We start from the raw sequence: 20,834 nt of genomic DNA on the forward strand, positions 1-20,834 counted from the left end.
CAAAGCACAGGGCAGCACAGATCCAATTAAGCTGCCTGGGAACATGCATCCCCCTCGCGGCTTCCACGGGCTGCCAGGCACCACACAGTTCTCATACTTTCACCATGTGTCATTTTGCACAAGCAGCACGGAAATAAAAACCTGGAAGCTCAGAAGACAGAAAACACATGTGGGCAATGATGTACATTCTCCCTCCAGCCTCGCAGAGGGTCCTGCCAACCCCCATGGGCACCTGGCAGTGGAGCAGGAGTGCTGTTCCACACTGGAGCCTCTTGTCCTGCCTCAGCCAAGCCTCTGCTCTGGAAGGGAGCACCCACAGCACATTTCTGCTGCCCCTCTAGCAGAACCCCCTCAGCAAACCACATCCGACCTCTGGACTCTGCTGCTCAGCCTCGGCTCCTTGCGCTGCACTCACTCTGATCAAAGTTTGAAGCACAACACAGAAATCCCCAGAAAGCATTTGGATTTCACAGGTAAGTCAGACAGCTGCCTTAAGGCAACCAGAACTGCTGCAGGAAACCCTTCCCAAGGGGATTATGTGTGTAGAAAGAGAGTAAAGCAATTGTAAGGAAAAACAGGCAAGAAAATAAGCAAAACAAAACAAACCATACATGCAATAATGGACTTACATCTTATTGATAATGAACATTAAAAAAAAAAGGCGTAAAGTGGCAGGACTGCCAGACCTTTGTGATCCCAGTGAAACACATTCCTGTGATGCCAAGAACCATCAGGAAAATGATGCAGAAAACTTGTAACTTGCTTTTTGTTTTAAGGAAAGTGTTTCAACTCCAACTCCCAGAGCAGCCCTAGCACAAATCTCCTCAGTTTGATGCCACCACTGGAAGCACCTGGACTGAACTGCAACAAGCACTTCAACATCCCACATCACCTAACCCACTCAAAGCCCCTTTAGAGCAACACAGAAACTGAAGCACCAGGAACCACAGCCACGCTACCAGAAGGGAAGGGTGAAGGGTCTCACATTTATTCTTTCATGTCCCTTTCTTCCATCCCTCTGTGCAGAGGGAGGACAGTTTGCTCTCTGCAGAAATATCTTAGGAATAAGCAGCTGACCCTACCCACAATAAAATAACTGATCCTGTGCTGGGCAGAGAGCAAGACAATAAAATACAATCCAGGAGATCACATCTGACACATCACTGGCCCCATTAGCAAGGCACGAGGGCTCTGGGGAGCAGAAGGGCCTGGGGCTGACAGCTCTGTGAGCAGGACCAAAGGCCCCTGACAGCCACACTGCCCCAGCAGCCCCAGTGAGAGCTGCTCTCACTGCACCTTCAGCAGGAGGCAAAGATCTGACCATGTCAACACTTGCAGGAGCTCCTTCATCACTCACGAGTCAGTGATTAACTCCCAAACAAGTGCCCAACAGATTGCTTGTCCCAAAGTGAGATATTTGCACCAAATGCATTCCCAAAACACCTTGCAATGAGTTTCAAACAGCTACCTGGAAATCCCACACCAAACATAAGTTTAAAAATAAATAAATAAAAAAGGAAGCAGCACTTTTAACCTGGCACAATAATCCCTGCTCTACCAACAGGGATTCATTCTGGGTTCAGATCCAATTCTGACAATCCAACCCAGCTGAGTTATGGGGACTGTGCTGTATTTGCTGAACATGCTGCAGGTCACAGCCAAGGCCATCTTCTTGTAGGATGAGAAATGCAATCCCAGCTCTGGCGTGCAAAGGGTCTCGTTAAACACGGGCATGCTTCGATGGTCAACTGCCCTGGAGCCTCAGAGAAAGTCTCAAAACAGTAAGAGCCTCATCATTCACAGAAGGCCCACACTCCACAGAAGGCAGAGGATTTGCATAAGAACATAATTTTCCAAGCCAAATTAGTTTAAATCACAATCCTTCTCACTGCCGACCCCCACCATCACCTGGGAGGGCTGCAATTGCAATACAAAGGGCACTCTGTGCTCCCGGTCTGACACTCCCGGCAGCTCTGCAGGCAGCACGGGACAGCTCCCCGCAAAAAAACAAGCCCAAAACCCTGCTCATACAATAGATGTTTGTCACCATTGTCACCCCATCACAAAGGGGAAAGAGGAAGCACAGGCTGCAATATCGGCCCCTGTTATGAAAGCAGCAGCTTTGTTTGGGCAGGAAAACAAAACCCACGGAGCAATCGGAAGAGAAGGCTTGTTAAAGCAAACAGCAAAGGAGCACAGCACCGGTGGGAAAGCCACCCTCAGCAGAGACACCCAGCAACTGCCATGGTGCTCTGCCATGGTGCTCCTGCTCTGTTCCCACCCAGGAACCAAACCCTTCTGCTTCACCTCTCAGTCTGGTCCTCGGGGACCTTTTCCTGCCACCTCAGCCTTCTACACCCGCTGCTTTCCCCAGCTCCGTCAGCGTCCCCGACCGCCCCTCTCTGTGCACAAGCTCTCTGCCAGGCTCTCCCCTCAACCTGCAACTGCAGATGAACCATTTATCACAAACCAGCTGTTCCAACTGCATTTTGCTTAGCTTCAGCAGCTGCATCATTCAGAGACCCATGACATGGGTTGTTTCCTGAAGACCAACTTAAAAAGAGAGAAAACACTACCAAGGAAAACCAGCTGAGGGTAAAAAGCCAAAAAACATCCCTTCAAAAGCCCTTGTCCACAAGGACTCTAAGACATGCTTCCTTGAAAATAATTTCCTCTCTTCCAAGATAGAAGCCTACAGATATACGGATGAGCAAAAAAATAAGTATCATCCTTTGTCCTAAAATACATTTAGTAGCTGCCAAGAAGTATTTAGGAATTAGCAAGTGTCTTTGTCCTGTTACATTTGGTGCCAAAAGAAGAAAAGTAGCAAACAAAACAACACATGGATTTGAAAGCATGCTGAATAAAGAGCCTTTTGCCTATCAAATAAATATTACTGTCAGTGGCTATTACTGTTGGAGGGAAAGCCCAAAATTACTCTGTGAAAACACTTTACACCCTAAAAAACAATTACATTACGGCAGGAATGTCCCACCCTCTACGCAGAACAAGCTGGGGGGATGTTTTCCTTGTTTTGGGGAGAAGCAGCAGTTTCCAGAATGAAAATACTGATCTTTGCCTTTCTCCAATCTGAGCCCATTGTTTACATTTGTAAATGATCTGTGCAAATCTGCTGTTGAGAAAAGTTTAATTAAAAACTGAAATTAATAGCAAGTTCAGCAACTTAACTGTCTTTAGAAACATTAATTTCATATTCGAAGTAATTGACCTCTGTAAGGGAACAGCACTTGACACAATGGCACAGTCCTGCAGCAGGACGCAGTGCTGAACTGGATCCACTGGGACCAGATTCCTCCAGCAAGAGGCTTTTCAGAACCTCCAGGGACCTGGCAGGTAGGGGATGGATGGGCTCCAGCTCCATCCCTAGCAGAACAGCGCTGCCTTACCGTCAGCAGCGCCTGCAAACAGCAAAGGTCTGCTCTCAGCACCCGCGGAACATGGCCTTAATTTAATCCCTGGCCGCGATGCTCTTCCTCCTGCTGCCACTCGTGTCCCTGCTCCCACAGCCTGGCCTAGAAAGAGAGCTGCTCCCCCTTCTATCAGCTCCGCTGCCAGAAGACAATCCTGCTTTCACCATTTTCTCTGCTATTACTCAGGAGAAATCCACAATTCCTTCTCCTGCCACACCACCTCAGGAGCAGTGACAGGTCAAGGTGAGTGCCCCGTGGTGCTGCCAAGACTGGACTCAGAGAGTGATCAGCTTTGCAAGTGCTCTCCCACAAAAACCTCTCCTGAAAAGACCAGAGCCACACGTGGTCCTTGTGGCAGGCATCCTGAGAGAAGGCAAACAGCCAGGGTCTCCAGGGTTATTCCCTGCAGGACAGGTGGGTGCAGCTGCCTCAAGAGGCACAGGAGAAGCAAAGAGAAGAGAGGGAGGAGGTGCTGGCCATGCAAATGACTGAGGGTGCTAAAGGCCACTGCCACCTCAGAGAACCCCTAGGACATCCCGCCATCCAGCAGCGCCAAGGGAGAGCTGACTTTGGGACCCAGCCTCAACCTGCTGTGCACCCCCGCTGAACTGCACACAGAGGGGCCAAGACTGTGTCAATGTTCTCACTGCTTTCATGCATTTGAACATCTCCTCTGCAAGTCACCCTGCAAGAAAAATACCCCTACAAGTGGTGGAAACATTCCCCTGAGTGTCTCTTAGTTCATGGTGTGGAGGCTACCACCCACCCTCTGATTCTCTAACACAGCCAGAGGCCTCTGTGCCAGGAATAATACCTCTCCCCGTTCCAGGAGGCAAAGCAGGCCCAGGGCAGTTTTAAAACAATTCTGCCCGATTTCATCCAAAGCCACGGCAGGGAGTTTTTACACCACAGCACAAGAACCAAGCCCTGTGCTCCAACAGCTCCTGGGGCAGGCGCGAGGCCCGGGCAGGGCAGGGGCTGTTGGATGGAACCAACACCGCGGGGCCAACCACCAGCGAGTCCGAGCAAGAGAGGACAAGCAGGTACTCCTGAAACACACTCCCCAAATCAGCCGAGACTCACGAGTTCTTGGTTAGCAGACTTCAAGGCACACCTCTCAACAGCCTCCTTCCTTGCATACTCACAACTCACAGTTAGTTGCAACTTCCCTAATGGTAGCACAGTAGAGGAATGAAACAGTAAAATGGGTATTTTCACTGATAAAAACCATCCAGAGCCATCAGCCAGCATCAAGCACCATGAGCAAAGAGCACGGCGGCAGCACCGGTCCCATCCTCAGGGCGCTGCCGTGGGTGCCCAGCGCTGTCACCTGGGCAGGGTGTGCTGCCCGGGGAGGATGCCGGCAGCAGGAGCAGCACTCCAGGGCCATTGGCACGCAGGGAGCAGGGCCAGCGGGCTCTTCCCACGGCGCGGCTGCTCGGCCCGGCAGGATGCCCTCCGCAGCTGGTGACCGGGGCAGCCTGCGGTGCCGGTGCGATGGTGACCCGTCGTGTCACGTTTGGACCTGTCGTGAGCCACGGCAGCACCGGCTGAGCCCCGAGCCCCGCCGCCTCCGCACCGCGGGCAGCGGCCCCCGGGGCTGCTCTCGGCGGCCTGGCCTGGCGCTCGCTCCTCCCGCCTCGACGGGACGAGGCCCCGGCTCACCTTGAAGTCGCGGCTGTGCTGCGGGGTGTACTCGAGCGTCCAGAGCGCCCGCACCAGCTGCGCCAGCTGCTCCGTGACCTCTCCGGGCGCGGGCGGCGGCCCGTCGGCGGGGGGCGGCCCGCCGCGGAACTGCTCCAGCGCCAGGAACTCGGCGAAGAGCTCGGTGTTGCTGAGGCACTGCAGGATGGCGTTCATGAAGCAGGTGTTGCCGTGGTTGCGCAGCCCCGCCACGCCGGGCACGGCCTCGGAGCCGCCGGCGGGGCGCGGCGGGGGCTCGGGGCTGCGCGGCGGGCCCGGCGGGAAGCAGCTGCCCAGGCCGCCCGTCGCCTGCGGCGGGGGCAGGCGCGGGGCGAGCGCGCCGCGGGTCTCGGGCTCGCTGCTGTAGTGCGAGAGCGTGGAGAGGGTCTTCAGCACGCGGCTCATGAACCCGCCGAGCGACCGCCCGGACGGCGCTGGGGCCGGGGCGGCGGTCGGGGCCGAGCCCGCGCCGCCGCCCGCCGCCCTCCCGCGGAAAAGCCGCTTGCTGAAGGAGCGCTTCTCCTTGGCGCTGCCGGCCGGCCCGGGGCCGCTCACCCGCGACATGGCGGCGCGGCGCAGCGCGCATCCCCGCCCGGCGCTCGGCCCGCTCAGCCCGCCCGGCGCTCGGCCCGGAGCTCAGCCCGGCGGCCGCCGCATCCCGCCGGGCCGGGTCGGGCCGCGGCTCCGCCGCTTCACGGCGCCGCCATGCAGCGGGCGGGGCGGGGCGCGCCGCCACGTGACCGCGCCGCCACCTTGGCGACGGGCAGACGCTGCCGCAGCGCCGCCATCTTCGGTGCTGGCGCGGGGCGGGGCCGGGAGGGCGGGGCCGGGCCCCACCCCCGCGGCCGCGCCCCCGGTCCCGGCGCTGGTCCCGCCCCCAGTCCCGCCCCTCGCGGGCCCCGCGCTCCTCACCGGGGGCTCGGGCAGCGCTCCCGGGACCCGCCCGGCCGGGCCCGCCCCGCTCGGGCCCGTTACTCCGGGCACCCCGCGCAGCCCCGGCCGCCGCCGTGGGGCGGCGCTGCACGGCCGCGGAGCGGGGCGGGCGAGGCGGGGCGGGGCGGGGCGGTCCGGGGCGGGGCGGTCCGGCGGCGGGGGTAGGTACCGGGGCGGCCGCCCGCCGGCCCATCGGCAGCGGCGCCGGGACTGCGAGAGGAGCATGGCGCCGCCGGGCCCCGAGAGCGGCCGAGGTGAGGCGCGGCGAGCGCGATCTCCCCGGGACGGCCGTCCCGGGGATCAAACACCGGGAAGGGGTGGGATGGCAGGTGACGGCTCCGGGCGGGACAGGACCTGCGGTCGCGGTGTGGCGGGGCACCGGGCGGACGCCGATCCCCGAGCCGCCCGCTCAGTGCCCGGTCCGCCCGCAGCGGCCGCCACGGCTCCCGGTAAGAAGATCACGGCGCGGCTGAAGCGGACGCTGCCGGTGCGCGGCCCGCAGGCGCCCACGCTGAGCGAGCTGATGCGCTGGTACTGCCTCAACACCAACACGCACGGCTGCCGCCGCATCGTGGTGTCCCGCGGCCGCCTGCGCCGCCTGCTCTGGATCGTGCTGACCCTCAGCGCCGTGGGGCTCATCCTCTGGCAGTGCGCGGAGCTGCTCATGAACTACTACAGCGCCTCGGTGTCCGTCACCGTCCAGTTCCAGAAGCTGCCCTTCCCCGCCGTCACCATCTGCAACATCAACCCGTACAAGTAAGGCTCGGGGGGCAGGCGGGACGATGGGAGCCTCGCACGGCGCCAGGCTCCTTCCCGAGCTCGTCCCGGCGCTCCTTGTCAGCACTTTCCCTACCGCGGCTTTTCCCTGTAGGGCACCTGGTGTGCCACATCCCCCTCTGTGCTGTGTGGCTTTCACTCTCACCTCTCGCTGCTGCCGGCTCGCTTCGTGCTTTCTGCTCCAGACAGTCCCTGTCAGCTCCTTGGCTCTCTTCAAATTCCCTTCTTCCCAGGACCCAAGTTCCAGTATTACAAACAGCATCATCTCCTAAAAGGTGGAAAGGGCAGATCTCTCACTTCTCTCTTGCTTCTTTCATTCCTTATGGGATATTTTGACATGATTCATCAGCAATACTTTTTCTGCTGTCAAATCATGCTTTACATTGCTCTCCGTTCTGCTGCCAGATTCCCACCACCCTGGTTCCCATGGGGATCCAGCTCTTTAATGATGCTTCACCGATGAAGTCTTATTTCCACATGCTCTGCCTCCTCAGACTTCCTAACATGAGGAACTTGAGAGTCTTGGGAGAACTTTTTCTGTAGTTCAGTCTGCTCTGCTTCCTGGGGTCCCTGCTCCAAGGTCTCTCCATGGATGTAGCTCTGTCTGCCCTCCCTGATGTGAGAGCCTGGTGGGAGACCACAGGGAGTTCTGTCCCAAGCCACTGCATCCACAGTGCAGCAGGCAGAGCACTGCAGCTGGGCAGTGAGGTGGGATGGGATGTCACTGTTACCTTGTTTCCCGTGCAGGTACAGTGCCATGAAAGAATATTTATACGAATTGGACAAAGAGACAAAAAAAGCTTTGGAAACTTTCTATGGATTTTCTGAGGGCAAGTCCAAGGTGCGCCGGTCGGTGGATGACTGGAACAGCACAGAGAGCGACTTCTTCGAGCAGATCCCTCTGCTGAAGGTGGAGGACTTCTCCAGGACAGCCACTGAGCTGCACACTGGGCAGAAGAGGAAAATAGAGGGAAGTGTCTTTCACAAGGACTCGTCCATCGTGAACTCGGGCGATTCCAACGACATCATTGGCTTTCAGCTGGTGAGTGCCACTGTGCCCTGGCCAGCAAGTTCCCTGTCGGGCAGCAAGGGGCTGTGTTGGGGTCAGTGTCCCTCTGGCAGGTTGTATTGCCTGCTCAGGTGGCTTTGCAGTGCACAGTGGTGAAGAGCATCCTGTCTGCTCTTCTGCCTAAGCCTCCATGGCTGCTGCAGATCCACCTCCAGAGAAGTACCTTCCCGAAGTCTTCCCAAATAGTCAGTGTCATCTGTGACCTGTCTTTTGGTCCTGAAATATTTGGTCATATCACTTAGCCCTGCATAAAAGGTCTTTGATGCCCACTTCATACATGGTTATTTCTGTGGAAGAGAAACACTATCAGATGTACAATCCTTAATTTACACCTGCCTTGTAGAATCCCTGATTTCAGTCCATCTGATTTTTTCCCTCTGTGCTTGCCAGTGTGACGCAAACAACAGCAGCGACTGTGCCCTGTACACGTTCAGTTCGGGGGTTAACGCCATCCAGGAGTGGTACAAGCTACATTACATGAACATCATGGCACAAATTCCCCTGGAGATTAAAGAAAAATTGAGTTATTCTGCCGAGGACCTTCTACTGACATGTTTCTTTGATGGCCTGTCTTGTGACAAAAGGTCAGTGCACAGAAAATTCCTGCCATCTTAACAGCTTATTTCCAAGTCCATAATATGTAGGAATGGAATATTTGGTATTTGCTGAATTCCAGCAGGAGCCACCACTGGTTCCGTGTATCTGCCTCCCCTATGCTACTAACCCCCATTCCCACATTAAAATTTCCTCAAGTTTACATCTCCTGAAATATTCAACTAGATCATACTGCCATGTAGTTTTAAGTTACTCAGAAAGAGACCCACATCTTTCAGCAAAATAAACTTCTTGAAAAGAAGTAATAAACCCCCCGTGCAGTCCTGGTCTGTCTCTGTCAAAACCAAAGTCCAAATGTGCTGCCTTTTTCCCACAGACAGAACTACAGGGAACAATGTCATGCTATTCGATTTATTCCAGGCATTTCACTCGTTTCCATCACCCCCTGCACGGCAACTGCTACACCTTCAACAGCGGCGAGAGCGGGACCATCCTGAGCACCTCCACGGGCGGCAGCGAGTACGGTGAGTGCCCTTGGCACACCTGGGCTGCTCCAGGGCCCTTTGCACACCTGTGGTGTTCCAGGGCACTTTGCACATGTGTGGTGTTCCAGGGCGGTTTGCACACATGTGGTGTTCCAGGGCCCTTTGCACACCTGTGGTGTTCCAGGGCACTTTGCACGCATGTGGTGTTCCAGGGCACTTTGCACACCTGTGGTGTTCCAGAGCCCTTTGTACATGTGCGGTGTTCCAGGGCACTTTGCACGCGTGTGGTGTTCCAGGGCGGTTTGCACGCATGTGGTGTTCCAGGGCACTTTGCACGCGTGTGGTGTTCCAGGGCACTTTGCACGTGTGTGGTGTTCCAGGGCGGTTTGCACACATGTGGTGTTCCAGGGCACTTTGCATGCATGTGGTGTTCCAGGGCACTTTGCACACCTGTGGTGTTCCAGGGCACTTTGTACATGTGCAGTGTTCCAGGGCGGTTTGCACACCTGTGGTGTTCCAGGGCACTTTGCACACCTGTGGTTTTCCAGAGCCCTTTGTACATGTGTGGTGTTCCAGGGCACTTTGCACACCTGTGGTGTTCCAGGGCACTTTGCACACGTGTGGTGTTCCAGGGCGGTTTGCAGAGGAACTGTTTGATAACAAGTGGTGCAGCAAACTGGATCCTGCTGGAGCGTGAGCGATGTGTTGGCTGTAGATGTACAGGCTGATTGGGGAAATGCCTGTTTGAACTAGTGCAAACTCTTGCCTGAGAATACAGATAATATCATTGCATCACTAATGTTTTCCAGCTGAAATTACTGCTGCCCAGTTATATAACTTTTTGAAGTGAGTTCCAGCCACGTTCTCAGCAGACGTTATTTGTTTGCTGTACTCAGTGCCACAAAGGGATGTTACTGGCTGCAGGTGTCTTGGTCTGGCTGGGCAGAGGCTGTGCTTGGCTGTTACAGTTCTGCTTAAGGCCAGATAACATGAATCAAACCTGCCCTCCCTGACCAGAAAACGTGGCTCTAGCTCCTGGTGTAACTTCCTGCCTTGTCTCTGGTTCAGGATTGCAGGTTGTTCTGTACATCGATGAAGCAGACTACAACCCCTTCCTGGTGACATCCACAGGAGCCAAGATCATGGTCCACGACCAAAACGAGTATCCCTTCATTGAAGACATTGGCACGGAAATTGAGACTGCAGCGGCCACCTCCATAGGGATGCACTTTGTGAGTGGTGACAATCTCCTTTTTGGGCGCGCCTTTGCCTTGGTACAGCAGTAAATAGGAACTGATGGGGTGATTTCAGAGAGCCAGCAGCTCGAAGGCCTTTAAATGCCTCCCACTCAGCAGCTGAAGTGCCCTGAAGGAAATCCTGTGACAGCACTTCTCTGAAAAATAGGCCGTGGGAAAATCAGGTCTTTCTAAACCAAACTGGCCTGGGATATTGTTTGCTCTCCCTTTTCTTCAGCCCTTGGCTTTCCAGGGGATTTCTGGTTTTGTTTTCACAGCAAAATCCACAACCACAGAAATGTGTTGCCAAGTGCCTTGCTTGGCTTTAGCAATGAGCAGGGAGTTTGATCCCACGAGGGTCCCCGGGCAGAGGAGCCAGAGCTGGAGCTGTGGGTCCCCACCTGGGGTCGGGTCCTTAGGAACGGTGGCAACACAACCCCTTGAAGTGTTTTGTGGCTGTAAGCCTCACTTTGCTGGTTTTCTCTGTATCCCAGCAGTAAACCACCACCCTGGGCAGCGGCTTTGCTTTTGCCAGCAGTGAGCAAAGGCAAGGAGAGCTGCAGCTCCTGCTTTCCCCATTTAGCGCAGTTCAGAGGAGGCATTTGGCCCAAGGGGATTCGGCACAGCAGCGAAAGCTATGCCAGGGCCCCCTTTCATCTGGATGGGCTGTTAAGTGAGCGCTTCAGCTCTGCCTTTCTTTCTGGTGCTCTGGTGGAGCATCAGCTATCCTGCTTATCTGGGTATGCCGAATATTGATAGGCTCTGCATTAGAAAAGGCATTAAAAGAGGGCTGATGTTTCACAAAATGCAAATAGTTAACTGTCTTCCAGCTGTCTGGAAAACTGTGGCAGCGGCTCCTTGGTCAGTCATGACTGAGAGGGTTGGGAACCGGGATGGTGTGAGGACACAAAGTCTCTCAAGACTCTTTTCTTTGTCAGCATCACACCGTACTGAGGCTCTGCCACACAAAGCAGTCTCAATATTTAATATAATATGTTCAACAATAGGGTTGAACTTTTGCTGTAGTATAAAAAACAAGATTGGGCACATCTTCATGTCTGTATATAAAGGATTTATCATGAGGAAGGGATCCAATTGCATCCTAATGAGGCAGCCAAAATAGAGGCTGGACACAATTCCTGGTGTCAGAACAAAAGCTGGGGATCACTGTCCTGCTGGGAAAAGACAACTCCAGAGAGCCTGCTGAGTGGTGGGGGGTCAGGGCTGTCAGGACAGGTCAGGGCTTGTCCCCACGTGCAAGGTCACCAAGGAGGACACAGCTGCTGTGTCCCTCACGGTGCTGCTCGCTGGGCTCTGAACATGCCATCAGTGTCTGTTAGTGCTCATGGCTTTCTGCTGGGTGCTAGGACTGCCCTCCACCTCCAAAAATATTCCAACCTGTTTAGCATGCAAATAAGGCATTGCTTGGTCAGAGTTACAATGCTTTAGTTAAATATTTCGTTTGGAAATTATTTCGGTACCTGAAGGAACAAGTAAGTTTTGTAGGAGCATAAGCCACAACAAAATAATTCTATACAAAAGATCGATCATCTCTTGGAAGCCCCAGGAGCAGACTGAGGTAGTGTCTTGGCACTACATTGCATGTGGAATTTAAAAGTTGGTTTCTGTCAGTTTTCAGAAGTAATGCATCTCAAGTACTGAAATCCCCTCTTTCCCTCCAAAGAGAGATTGAAACATCTCTAAAAGTGTTGACTTGCACCATAATGGCCCAGAGCCTTCTCTTGCTGCAGACAAAGTGGTGAGGTATGCTCTTATCAGGTGGCCTCAGGAGCTGCATTCAGTGCCTTAGGGGTAACAGCCTTTCTCATGTTCCTGCTGGATTGATCCTTTGTGAAGAATTTTAAATTCTAATTTTAAACTCTGTAGAGAAAGATCAGTGAATGGATTCTTAAATGGATGTTTCTTGTGGTTTCAGGCCACTCTATTGTAAAGTGGATAATTACTGGGGGAAGATAGCAGGGGCTGAGGGAGGCAGGGCAGTCTGCAGGAAGTGGGCCATGCACCTGGGATCAGATCTGGGAATTTGAGGGCTCCCAGCCCTGGTTTCACAGAGCTTGCAGGCACACGCTTGGCATGTCAGAGCTCTTTGCTCTGGGCAGAGATTGGGAAAAGTCATTAGCATTTGAGAGGAAGGGTCAAAGCAGCACCTGGAAAAAGGTTTGAGGGAGATTTAGAGTGGATTGAGAGAGGTGCTGTTGAGCACCAGTGGAGCCTCAAGTGCTATTTACCCACAGCACAGGAGCAGCCAGGCAGCAGCAGCTCAGGCAGGTGGGGATCCTCACAGAAAATAACCCAAAACCCCCGAGAACAAGTGCCCTCCCTCAGAACACAAACATCCAGAGTAACGACCGCACAGCCTCTAAGACTAGGAGAGAACATGCATATGGATAACTCTGCTTTGAAAAATCCTCACAGCCATGATTGCACCACCTTGCATTCCTGCAGAAGGTTTCCAGGAAGACAGCAGAGAATCCCAGCAGAGCAGCTTTTTTGGGAAACGGATATTAGTGACAAAAAAAGCCTTGTTTTGACAAGGGATCGACAAATCACTTTAGGTAGCAAAAGGTAAACATTCTGCTCAAAGCTGCCTTATCACTTACAGTTTCAGAGTTGGGATAAAGTGTCACTGAACCCTTTGGTTTGTCTGTGAACTCCAAAACCACAAGTTTTTTCTTTTCTGTTTCCCAGACTCAGTCTCGCAAGCTGAGCAAACCCTACAGTGACTGCACAGAGACAGGAGCTGACATACCTGTGGAAAATCTCTATAACAAGAGCTACTCACTCCAGGTAAAGCCATTGCATTTGTGTTTATCAGTTGCTTGAAAACTGCCTGCATGAAAAACTTTGTAACAGTCTGTGGTTGAGGACCTGAGACTGGGAACAGTCTGAGCACAGGGCTGTTGCTTTTACCACTGATGTAAAATGCAACAGCACTTCTTAAAATCCAACTTTTATTCCTAAGTCGTTGCTGTTTGAAGTTCCCTCAGGCACCCTGTTAGATAAAGAGAGAACATGAGCTCATTAGGCAATTTTCAAGCAATGTGAGACTGGAAAATATTGGCCAAGTAAAGGTTGCAGCTTAGTAACCCTTGAAGCCAGAAATTGTGACCTTTAGGACTCCAAGAATAACAGAAACCATCTAATCAGTATCTAGATAGCAGGATGTTTGTTTACAGAGTAAGTTTCCACTAATTTTGCATGGTTTCTGTAATTGGGTCCTCTTGGAGAGTGTCAGTTGTTCTGCCACTCTGCACTTGAAGAATTGTACTTACATTGACTCCAGCCTGCTGCAAAGCCCAGGTCTGGGCTGAATTTCTGTTTTATGGGGAATATGAAATCTGCTCTGGTGTGGTGCCAGATAGGATCACCCAGACATGATCTCAGGTTTTTAATAACAGTACTTCACCGAAACTCAGTGCTCAGGAGGGCTGGGACTGGGACCGAAAGGCTTGACTGGGATTTGAAAGAGAAGTTCTGTTCCTGCATGTCCCAGTTTTAGCACAAGCCACAGCTCTGCTGCCCTGCTAATCCTCCCAGCTTCACCTCTCTCAGTAGGCACCAGCAGGGTTTGGTGGAAGCTGTGAACGGTTGCTGCTGTGAGTCACTTCCCACACCTAGTTAGTGATTCATGGGCCACGTGCCATGGCAGGCCTAAAACCCTCTCCTTGACTCTGTGAAGAGCAACTGCAACACTGAAGCTTCTGGTGGCTGTAGGGGAAGTGGGGGCATTCACAGAACCCCCATATATGTAATCCTCCATGAAGATTACGTTTTTGGGGTTTTTTTGCACTTAGAACCTCAGCCCTCCACCATGCACCATGTTTGTATTCACTCACAGCAGAGCCTGAAGTCCCAGGGAAACAGGGTTCTCATCCCACTGCTGTTGTCATAAGCAGGGTGTTTTTAGGTGCACAGGAGCCTGGAGCTTGGTGCTGCTTCTTAGCCCCCAGGTGTTGTTTCTCCCCAGATCTGCCTGCACTCCTGCTTCCAGAAGGCCATGGTGGAGTCGTGTGGCTGTGCCCAGTACGCACAGCCCTTACCCGCTGGCGCCGAGTACTGCAACTACAAGAAGAACCCAAACTGGAGTTAGTATTGAAACACTGTGGCACTGCCCATGCCTCCGCTGCCAGTCCTGTCCCCAGCACCCCCAGTGTCCCTGTCACACAGCCCCTGCACCCAGCACCCCCAGTGTCCCTGTCACACAGCCCCTGCACCCCCAGTGTCCCTGTCCCCCTGCACCCAGCACCCCCAGTGTCCCTGTACCCAGCACCCCCAGTGTCCCTGTCACAGCTGCTGCACACCCAGCGTGCTGGGATGAGCCAAATCTGCCTTAACCCACTTAAGCCCCCACACCCAGAGCCAGACTGGCTCCCTTGCTCACACTGACTGGTTTGTGAAACTTGCCCTGATGGCTTGTCACCTGTGCCCACCATAGAACGGTCGAGTGGAGGGCTTGACCAGGTGTGGCAGTTTTCATGCCTATGTCAAGTGACAGCCACTTCTCAAGAGCCTTTTGCAATATTTATAGGATAAATCTTTTTATCCCCACCATGTAGGCGATGGCCACAAAGGCCACCTATGCCCCAGATGTCCCACCCCAGCCCAGGTAGCAGGTTTTCTTTCTGGCTTCTCACACACATCCTGCTCCTCCCCTGCAGTGTACTGCTACTACAGACTGCATGAAAAGTTTGTGAAGGAGCAGCTGGGCTGCCAGCAGATCTGCAAAGACGCCTGCAGGTAAGTCCTTGCCACAGCCAGAGATGAAGCGTGTGTGGGAGTTGGAGCTCACCAGTGACACCCTGCCTCTCTCTGCAGCTTCAAGGAGTGGGCGCTCACCACCAGCATTGCTCAGTGGCCGTCCGTCGTGTCAGAGGTCAGTCCCCACTTGCACTCCACCAGAACAGCAGCCTGGCACACGGCATTGACTAACCCCAGAGGCTCAGCACAAAAGCAGGAGGCCCTGGGGTAGTCAGTAGCATTCAGTGATACTATGCCCAGAGACCAGTCTGTAATTTCCAGCTCAGGGCTTCCCCTCTAGCAGTTCATCATTAAACTGAAATTTGTCTTGGGAGATCCCCTTGGGCTCAGCTGGCCTGTCACACACTCAGTTCTGGTACCCATACTAGCCCAAGGAGATGTGGAGCACGAGCCCCTTCCCAAGGGTCTCTGCACAAGAACCTGTAACTAGAGCAGCATTTTCTGTCTGTTCTCCAGGACTGGATGCTCCGAGTTCTCTCTTGGGACAAAGGGCAAAAACTCAACAAGAAGCTGAACAAGTAAGTCCCCCTGTGTGTTCCTGCCTTGCACCTCCAGCTCTGATACGATCTCAGCAGCCCTAATGATGGCAATTGGGGAAAAAGCTCCCTTGGAGCAGCCCAGCCCTACTGGTCCAACTGGTTATTTGCATAGTTTTTCAGTATGTTTCATGTTATTGTTTTACTAAACCCTCTGCCTGCCTCCTTCTTCCCCAGGACAGACCTTGCCAACCTCATGGTGTTTTACAAGGACCTGAACGAGAGATTCATTTCGGAGAATCCTGCCAACACGGTGAGTGAGCATGCTGGTCCCTACTCCCAGGAGACGCAGCGCTTCCTCCCACGCAGGCTGGAAGCTTTCACCTGCCCAGGGGAGCAATGCCACACGGGCAGGGGCAGGAAGCTGATCTCAGATATGCACCTCTGGGCTGGTCCTGCCCTTTCCAGCCCTTATCTCGGGCCACGTCTCTGCCTGTCCAGCCCCGAGCCCTGTGCAGGGGCTGCACAGCAAGCTCAGCTCCAGGCTCCTTCTGAAGCTGAGCCAGAGAGAACAGCAGCAGAGATGGGCCCACTGCATTGGGAGTGCAGAGCATTGGGTGCCCCGGCTCCGTCTCCCTGCCTGCTGTCATGGCGCCATGGCAGACCCTCACCTTGTGCTCTCTGCTCCTGCAGCTCGTCATTCTTCTGTCCAACTTCGGGGGCCAGCTGGGGCTGTGGATGAGCTGCTCCGTGGTGTGTGTCATCGAGATCGTGGAGGTGTTCTTCATCGACTCGCTGTCCATCGTGCTGCGGCGCCAGTGGCAGAGGGCCAAGAAGTGGTGGAGTGGCCGCCAGCAGGGCAGGGCGGCCCAGGCCACGGCCGGCGACGTGGAGAGGCAGGGCCACGAGAACCCCGCGTGCATCGACGAGGACCTGCCCACCTTCACCACGGCCCTGCGCCTGCCGCTGCCCCAGGACAGCCCCCTGCCCAGGACTCCCCCGCCCAACTACAGCACTTTGCGGCTGGAGACGGCCTTCACAGAGCAGCTGCCCGACACGCTGGAGCTGGGCCAGCACTGACACCTGCCACACACACCCGCCCCCAGGTGGGGGCTGGACACGCCTGTCCGGGGCCAAGCACCCATCCGGACCAGCTCTGAAGGGCTGCCAGGTCAGACCCTTACTCAGGGATTGAACTGGCACTCAAAGCTGCCCTGAGCAAAGCTCAGACACAGATGCCGAGGGCTCAGAGACGTTGGGAGCTTCAAGCAACATCAGTTTGCGAGTTAATGATGGCAGGAGACGGCTGGAGCAGGATGTGGTACTAAGCTGGGATGTCTCACCAGGCAAAGGCACGCATTAGCCACCAGCTGCACACACCCCATTGCATGTGGGCAGGAATTGCTCCACAGCAGCAGATTGATGCCACATTGAGCATTAACACTAATTGCTCTCTGCTGTGTGGCTGGACTTGTGGGAAAAACCCCAGGCTGTCAGGAATCCAGGATGGCATTTGTAGGAAGGGCATGACAGGGGCTTGGGTAAGGCACAAAAGAGCATGAAAGGAAAGCTCTCACTTGAATTTTCATTAGAAACCCAATTCCAATGGTGGCCTGAGGAGCTCTTTCTTGTGAGATGAAAAGCCAGGACGACCAAAAATGGGCTTGTAAAGCAAGTTACTACACAGCTGGGGTAAGAAAGCCCGAGTCATCCCCAAAGAATCATCTGAAAGGGCATGAAATCCAATTTGGAGCACAGTAATGAAGTGCATCCTCTGCAAGCTTGTTCCATTCCACATCACTCAAGCAGCCCTTAAACATAACTTCCAAGGCTCTCATTAAATTACTTCCCAGGAGCCTCACGGGGAGTTAGCTGGCTGCTCTTTTCCTGCTCAACCCTAGGCAAGGACTTCCTCCTGCAGCCAGTTCCCCCCCTGCCTGCCCTGGAGCTGGCAATGCCTGGAGGAAGCTTTGTCCCTTGTGTACCTCATCCACCTTGCCCCCACACAGTCCCATCCACAGAGCAGTGTCAGTACCCACGTTTTACCTCCTGTGCTGCAGCCCCAGGGCCAGGGGCTGTGCACAGCCACGAGTGCTCCTGGGGCAGCTGGGGCCTCCCTCCTGCCACAGCCCACTGTGCTGCCTTCAGCTCCCTGTGAGGATGAGGAGCAGAGCCCACCCCACACGGGCTGGTGGGGTCTGTAGGGCCAGAGCCATGCAGAGCATGTCAGGGGTGTCTGAGTGGAAGAGTCTCTCCTTTCCTTTCTCTATGACCTTATTTTATACAGGACAGTGAGAATCCAGAAAGGTTCTTTAATGTGCAATAAAACCTATTTTAACTGAATTATTTAAATATATGGTAAACTGAAAAAATAAAGATATATTTTTGAGTAACTACTTTGCCCTTTTTTTTTTAATCACCGCTGTATGAGTTAGTTCCCTGCAGGCATCCTGAGAGCTGAGGCATTGTCTCTGCCTGCCCAGGGGCTGTAGGTTCTCAGATATACCCCAGGCCTCTCAGAGAGCTGCAGCAGGGGGGTCCTGTGGGACCCAGCTCAGAGTGGGCAGCAGGAGCATGGGGTGCAAGCACAAACAGTGAAAAGGCCTTTCACAAAGCAATGTTAACCAGCAAGAGACCGAAACCACTGGAACTTCAGGTGTCCCCAGACAGCTCTGCACCTGAGCAGTCCCTTGGAGGCTGCAGGAAGAATGGGAAGCAGATCTGTCTCAGCCCCTGGTGCAGCCCTGGGTGAGCCATGGCTCATCCCCATCCCCTCTAGCAGCACCAAATACCAGCTCATCATGGCAATCTTGCCCCATGGGCAGCAGTAGCAGAACAGAGCTAGAGCAGAATAAGGCAGCCCCACCTCCCCTTGGTGTTACCGGCATGAGCTGTCCCCTCTACAGCAGGGACAGGAGTAACAGCAAAGTGCAGAGCTAAGGAACACCTCACCACAAACCCCCTCTTTGCCAGCTTGGTGGTGCTGGCACAGGGGCTGGTTTGGCCCCGTTACACCTGATTGAGGACTGCCTTTCAGTGCAGAGGGGTCAGCTGCCCCCAGCTGCCATGGAGCACAGCCTGCAGGGAGCATTGGGGGGCTCATCTCCAGGGGAAAGAAAGCAAACATCGCAAAGTGGGCCATAGCACAGCTCTTCCACTCCACATCTGTACCTGCGTGTGCAGCAGCACCTGAGACCGCAGCTCTCCACAGGGTTTGTTCACATCTGCTGCAGGCAGTGCTAAGGAGAGCTTGCCCCAGGTCAGCTTGATGCTGATACTGGGTTTCTTCTTCCCCCGCAGGCTGCTCCAGCACCTCTGCCCAGCCCCAGCAGCCCTCAGAGCTGGGTTATATCAGGAGGCTGATCATGCAATCAGCAAGTGCTGATCATGCAATCAGCCCCCTGACAGGAGGGACGCCCCCGGCCCAGCTCCAGGGCTGGGGAAGGCACTGGCAGCTGGCACAGACTGGGATGGGTCAGGGGTTTGTGCTTCTAAAGCCTCCCCAGAGTAAAACAAAACCTTGCAAAATAAACAGAGTAGTGCCAACCCTGCACAAAAGCAGGTGTAGGACTGGTCAGACTTTATAGCAAGAACTGCAGTTCCAATAAGGGGACTATCCTTTGATGGAGAGCAAGGCTGCTAACCTGTAGTGGTCCAGCAGCAGGAATGTCAGGGCTGTCCCACTGAAAGCCCAGGATATGTGTCCTGATAGATGCTTCTTTGGGAGAACACTTGCTTTACATTCTTTGGAAAAGCACAGGTGTTCTGCAGGTGCTGTTTGCAGTTACTCTTGGGCAGGTGCAACGCCTTTTCTCTGTATGAATAATCCTCAGAAGGCAGAGAGCCATGGAGCTACAGAAAAGGCTTACTTCATCATGAGTTAAACTCTGGGCTGTGCTGAACTCCTGAGTCACCTCAAACACAGAAAGGCACCGGGTCTGAGAATGACTGGCACACGCTGAACATCATAAACCCAAAGTTCCTGAGAAACCCAGCTCGGAGTTTACAGGAACAACAGGCTGTAAAACCCAGGGCTCAGCACCATCCCCTGCTGCACTGCGCTGGCTCTGGGCTCAGGTCTCCTGCCATGGGACAGTGCTCCCAGGAGACCCACGGCAGGCACTGGGAGCCCAGCCAGCCCTGCTCGGGGCTCCAGAGCAGGCACCCCTCACTCACAACAGCCCCTGCTTGCCTCCTGTCCCTGGGGTACAGCTGCAGCCACAGTGGGCAGCTCTGGGCAGGGATGGCAATGACCCTGGACCCACAGAGCCACAGCTGCAGCTCTGTGGCACCGCAGGGCTGAGGGGAGCAGCTGCAGTAGCCAAAACCACAGCCAAGGTGCAGGCAGCATGGCAGGCACTGCCTTGGCCAGGGACGGGCTGGGGAGAGGTGTTGAAACAAACCTGGGGCAGCAGGTGCCGGTCACTCATGGGAAAGGCTGCTGGGAAAGGCTGCTGGCAGCCCGGGACTGGCCCTGGAGGAGAGGAGGCACAGCAGGAGAACCTTGCTCTTCTCCTCCACAGCCACTGCCAGCAGGGAGAAAGCCAGAGGTGATGGAGGGGCTGTGGGGGGAAAGTGGCTGAGGAGGAGGAAAATCCAGCTGCTCAGAGATTTTCTGCATGGCAGGAACCTGCCCGTGTGGGGCTGTCAGCCTGGAGAGCAGAGCCCAGCCTCCCTCAGAGTGGAAGGAAGGGGCAGCTGCCCAAAGCTGCTCCAAGCAGATGTAGCCAGGCAGCACCGACAGGGTTAAAAACTGTCCAGGTCCCTTCCAGAGAGGTGACATCTGGGTGACATCCAGTGGTCCACAAACAGGTTTGGGAGTTAAATGCCTCATTAATGTAAATGGGGCTGGGCTGGGGAAAGGCATCTCCAGCACATGCCTATGGAAATGGAAAATCCATCCAGGCTCTGAGCCTCTGTGCTCAAGCCCAGCTCTGGGGAGGCCAAACACGGCTGGACAGTGTGGATGGCTCAATTTTACCCCTTTGCCTCCAGGGCAGGGTGAGCCAGCCCCGGAGCAGTTCCCCATACCAGACAGATGGCCTGACCCATCCCCACCAGCCTGTTCTCAGCACTTTGGAAGCATTTTCCAGCAGCTGGAGCATCCCCAGCCAAGGCCAGGCCATGGCAGGGCAGCCGTGGTGGCACCACAGCGGTTCCAGGTGAGTCAGAGTCTGACCCAGGCTGCAGCAGGGACATGCCACCACAGGGCCCCACACTAATCCCCATGCCAGAGTGACCCAGGTGCAGCAGGGACATGCCACCACACGGCCCCACACTAATCCCCATGGCAGAGTGACCCAGGTGCAGCAGGGACATGCCACCACAGGGTCCATAATAATCTCCATAGCAGTGTGACCCAGGTGCAGCAGGGACATGCCACCACACGGCCCCACACTAATCCCCATGCC

The 20,834-nt window shown here is 54.7% G+C and overlaps 3 protein-coding genes across 3 annotated transcripts in view; 1 reads left to right on the forward strand and 2 right to left on the reverse strand.

Annotated features, from left to right (window-relative positions):
• Positions 1-5,863, reverse strand: part of USP31 (ubiquitin specific peptidase 31) — a 22,857-nt gene extending 16,994 nt beyond the window's left edge. Inside the window, exon 1 of the mRNA XM_005494507.4 lies at positions 5,097-5,863. Within this exon, the coding sequence (XP_005494564.1) occupies positions 5,097-5,678 (582 nt within the window). The 5' untranslated portion in view covers positions 5,679-5,863. The remainder of the gene's footprint in view (positions 1-5,096) is intronic.
• Positions 5,751-6,713, reverse strand: LOC141731056 (uncharacterized). Its single transcript, XM_074553260.1, has 2 exons — positions 6,479-6,713; positions 5,751-6,301 (listed from the first exon to the last, which is right to left on the reverse strand). The coding sequence occupies exons 1-2, from the start codon at positions 6,711-6,713 to the stop codon at positions 5,751-5,753; spliced, it is 786 nt and encodes a 261-aa protein (XP_074409361.1).
• Positions 6,712-16,503, forward strand: SCNN1G (sodium channel epithelial 1 subunit gamma). The gene is made up of 12 exons (XM_005494508.4): positions 6,712-6,803; positions 7,572-7,866; positions 8,284-8,477; positions 8,869-8,972; positions 10,002-10,165; positions 12,878-12,976; positions 14,157-14,274; positions 14,848-14,926; positions 15,005-15,062; positions 15,404-15,465; positions 15,661-15,736; positions 16,117-16,503. The coding sequence occupies exons 1-12, from the start codon at positions 6,712-6,714 to the stop codon at positions 16,501-16,503; spliced, it is 1,728 nt and encodes a 575-aa protein (XP_005494565.2).
• Positions 16,504-20,834: the final 4,331 nt, after the last annotated feature.

The sequence above is a fragment of the Zonotrichia albicollis genome, chromosome 16 (assembly GCF_047830755.1).
Source record: "Zonotrichia albicollis isolate bZonAlb1 chromosome 16, bZonAlb1.hap1, whole genome shotgun sequence".
Lineage (NCBI taxonomy): Eukaryota > Metazoa > Chordata > Aves > Passeriformes > Passerellidae > Zonotrichia > Zonotrichia albicollis.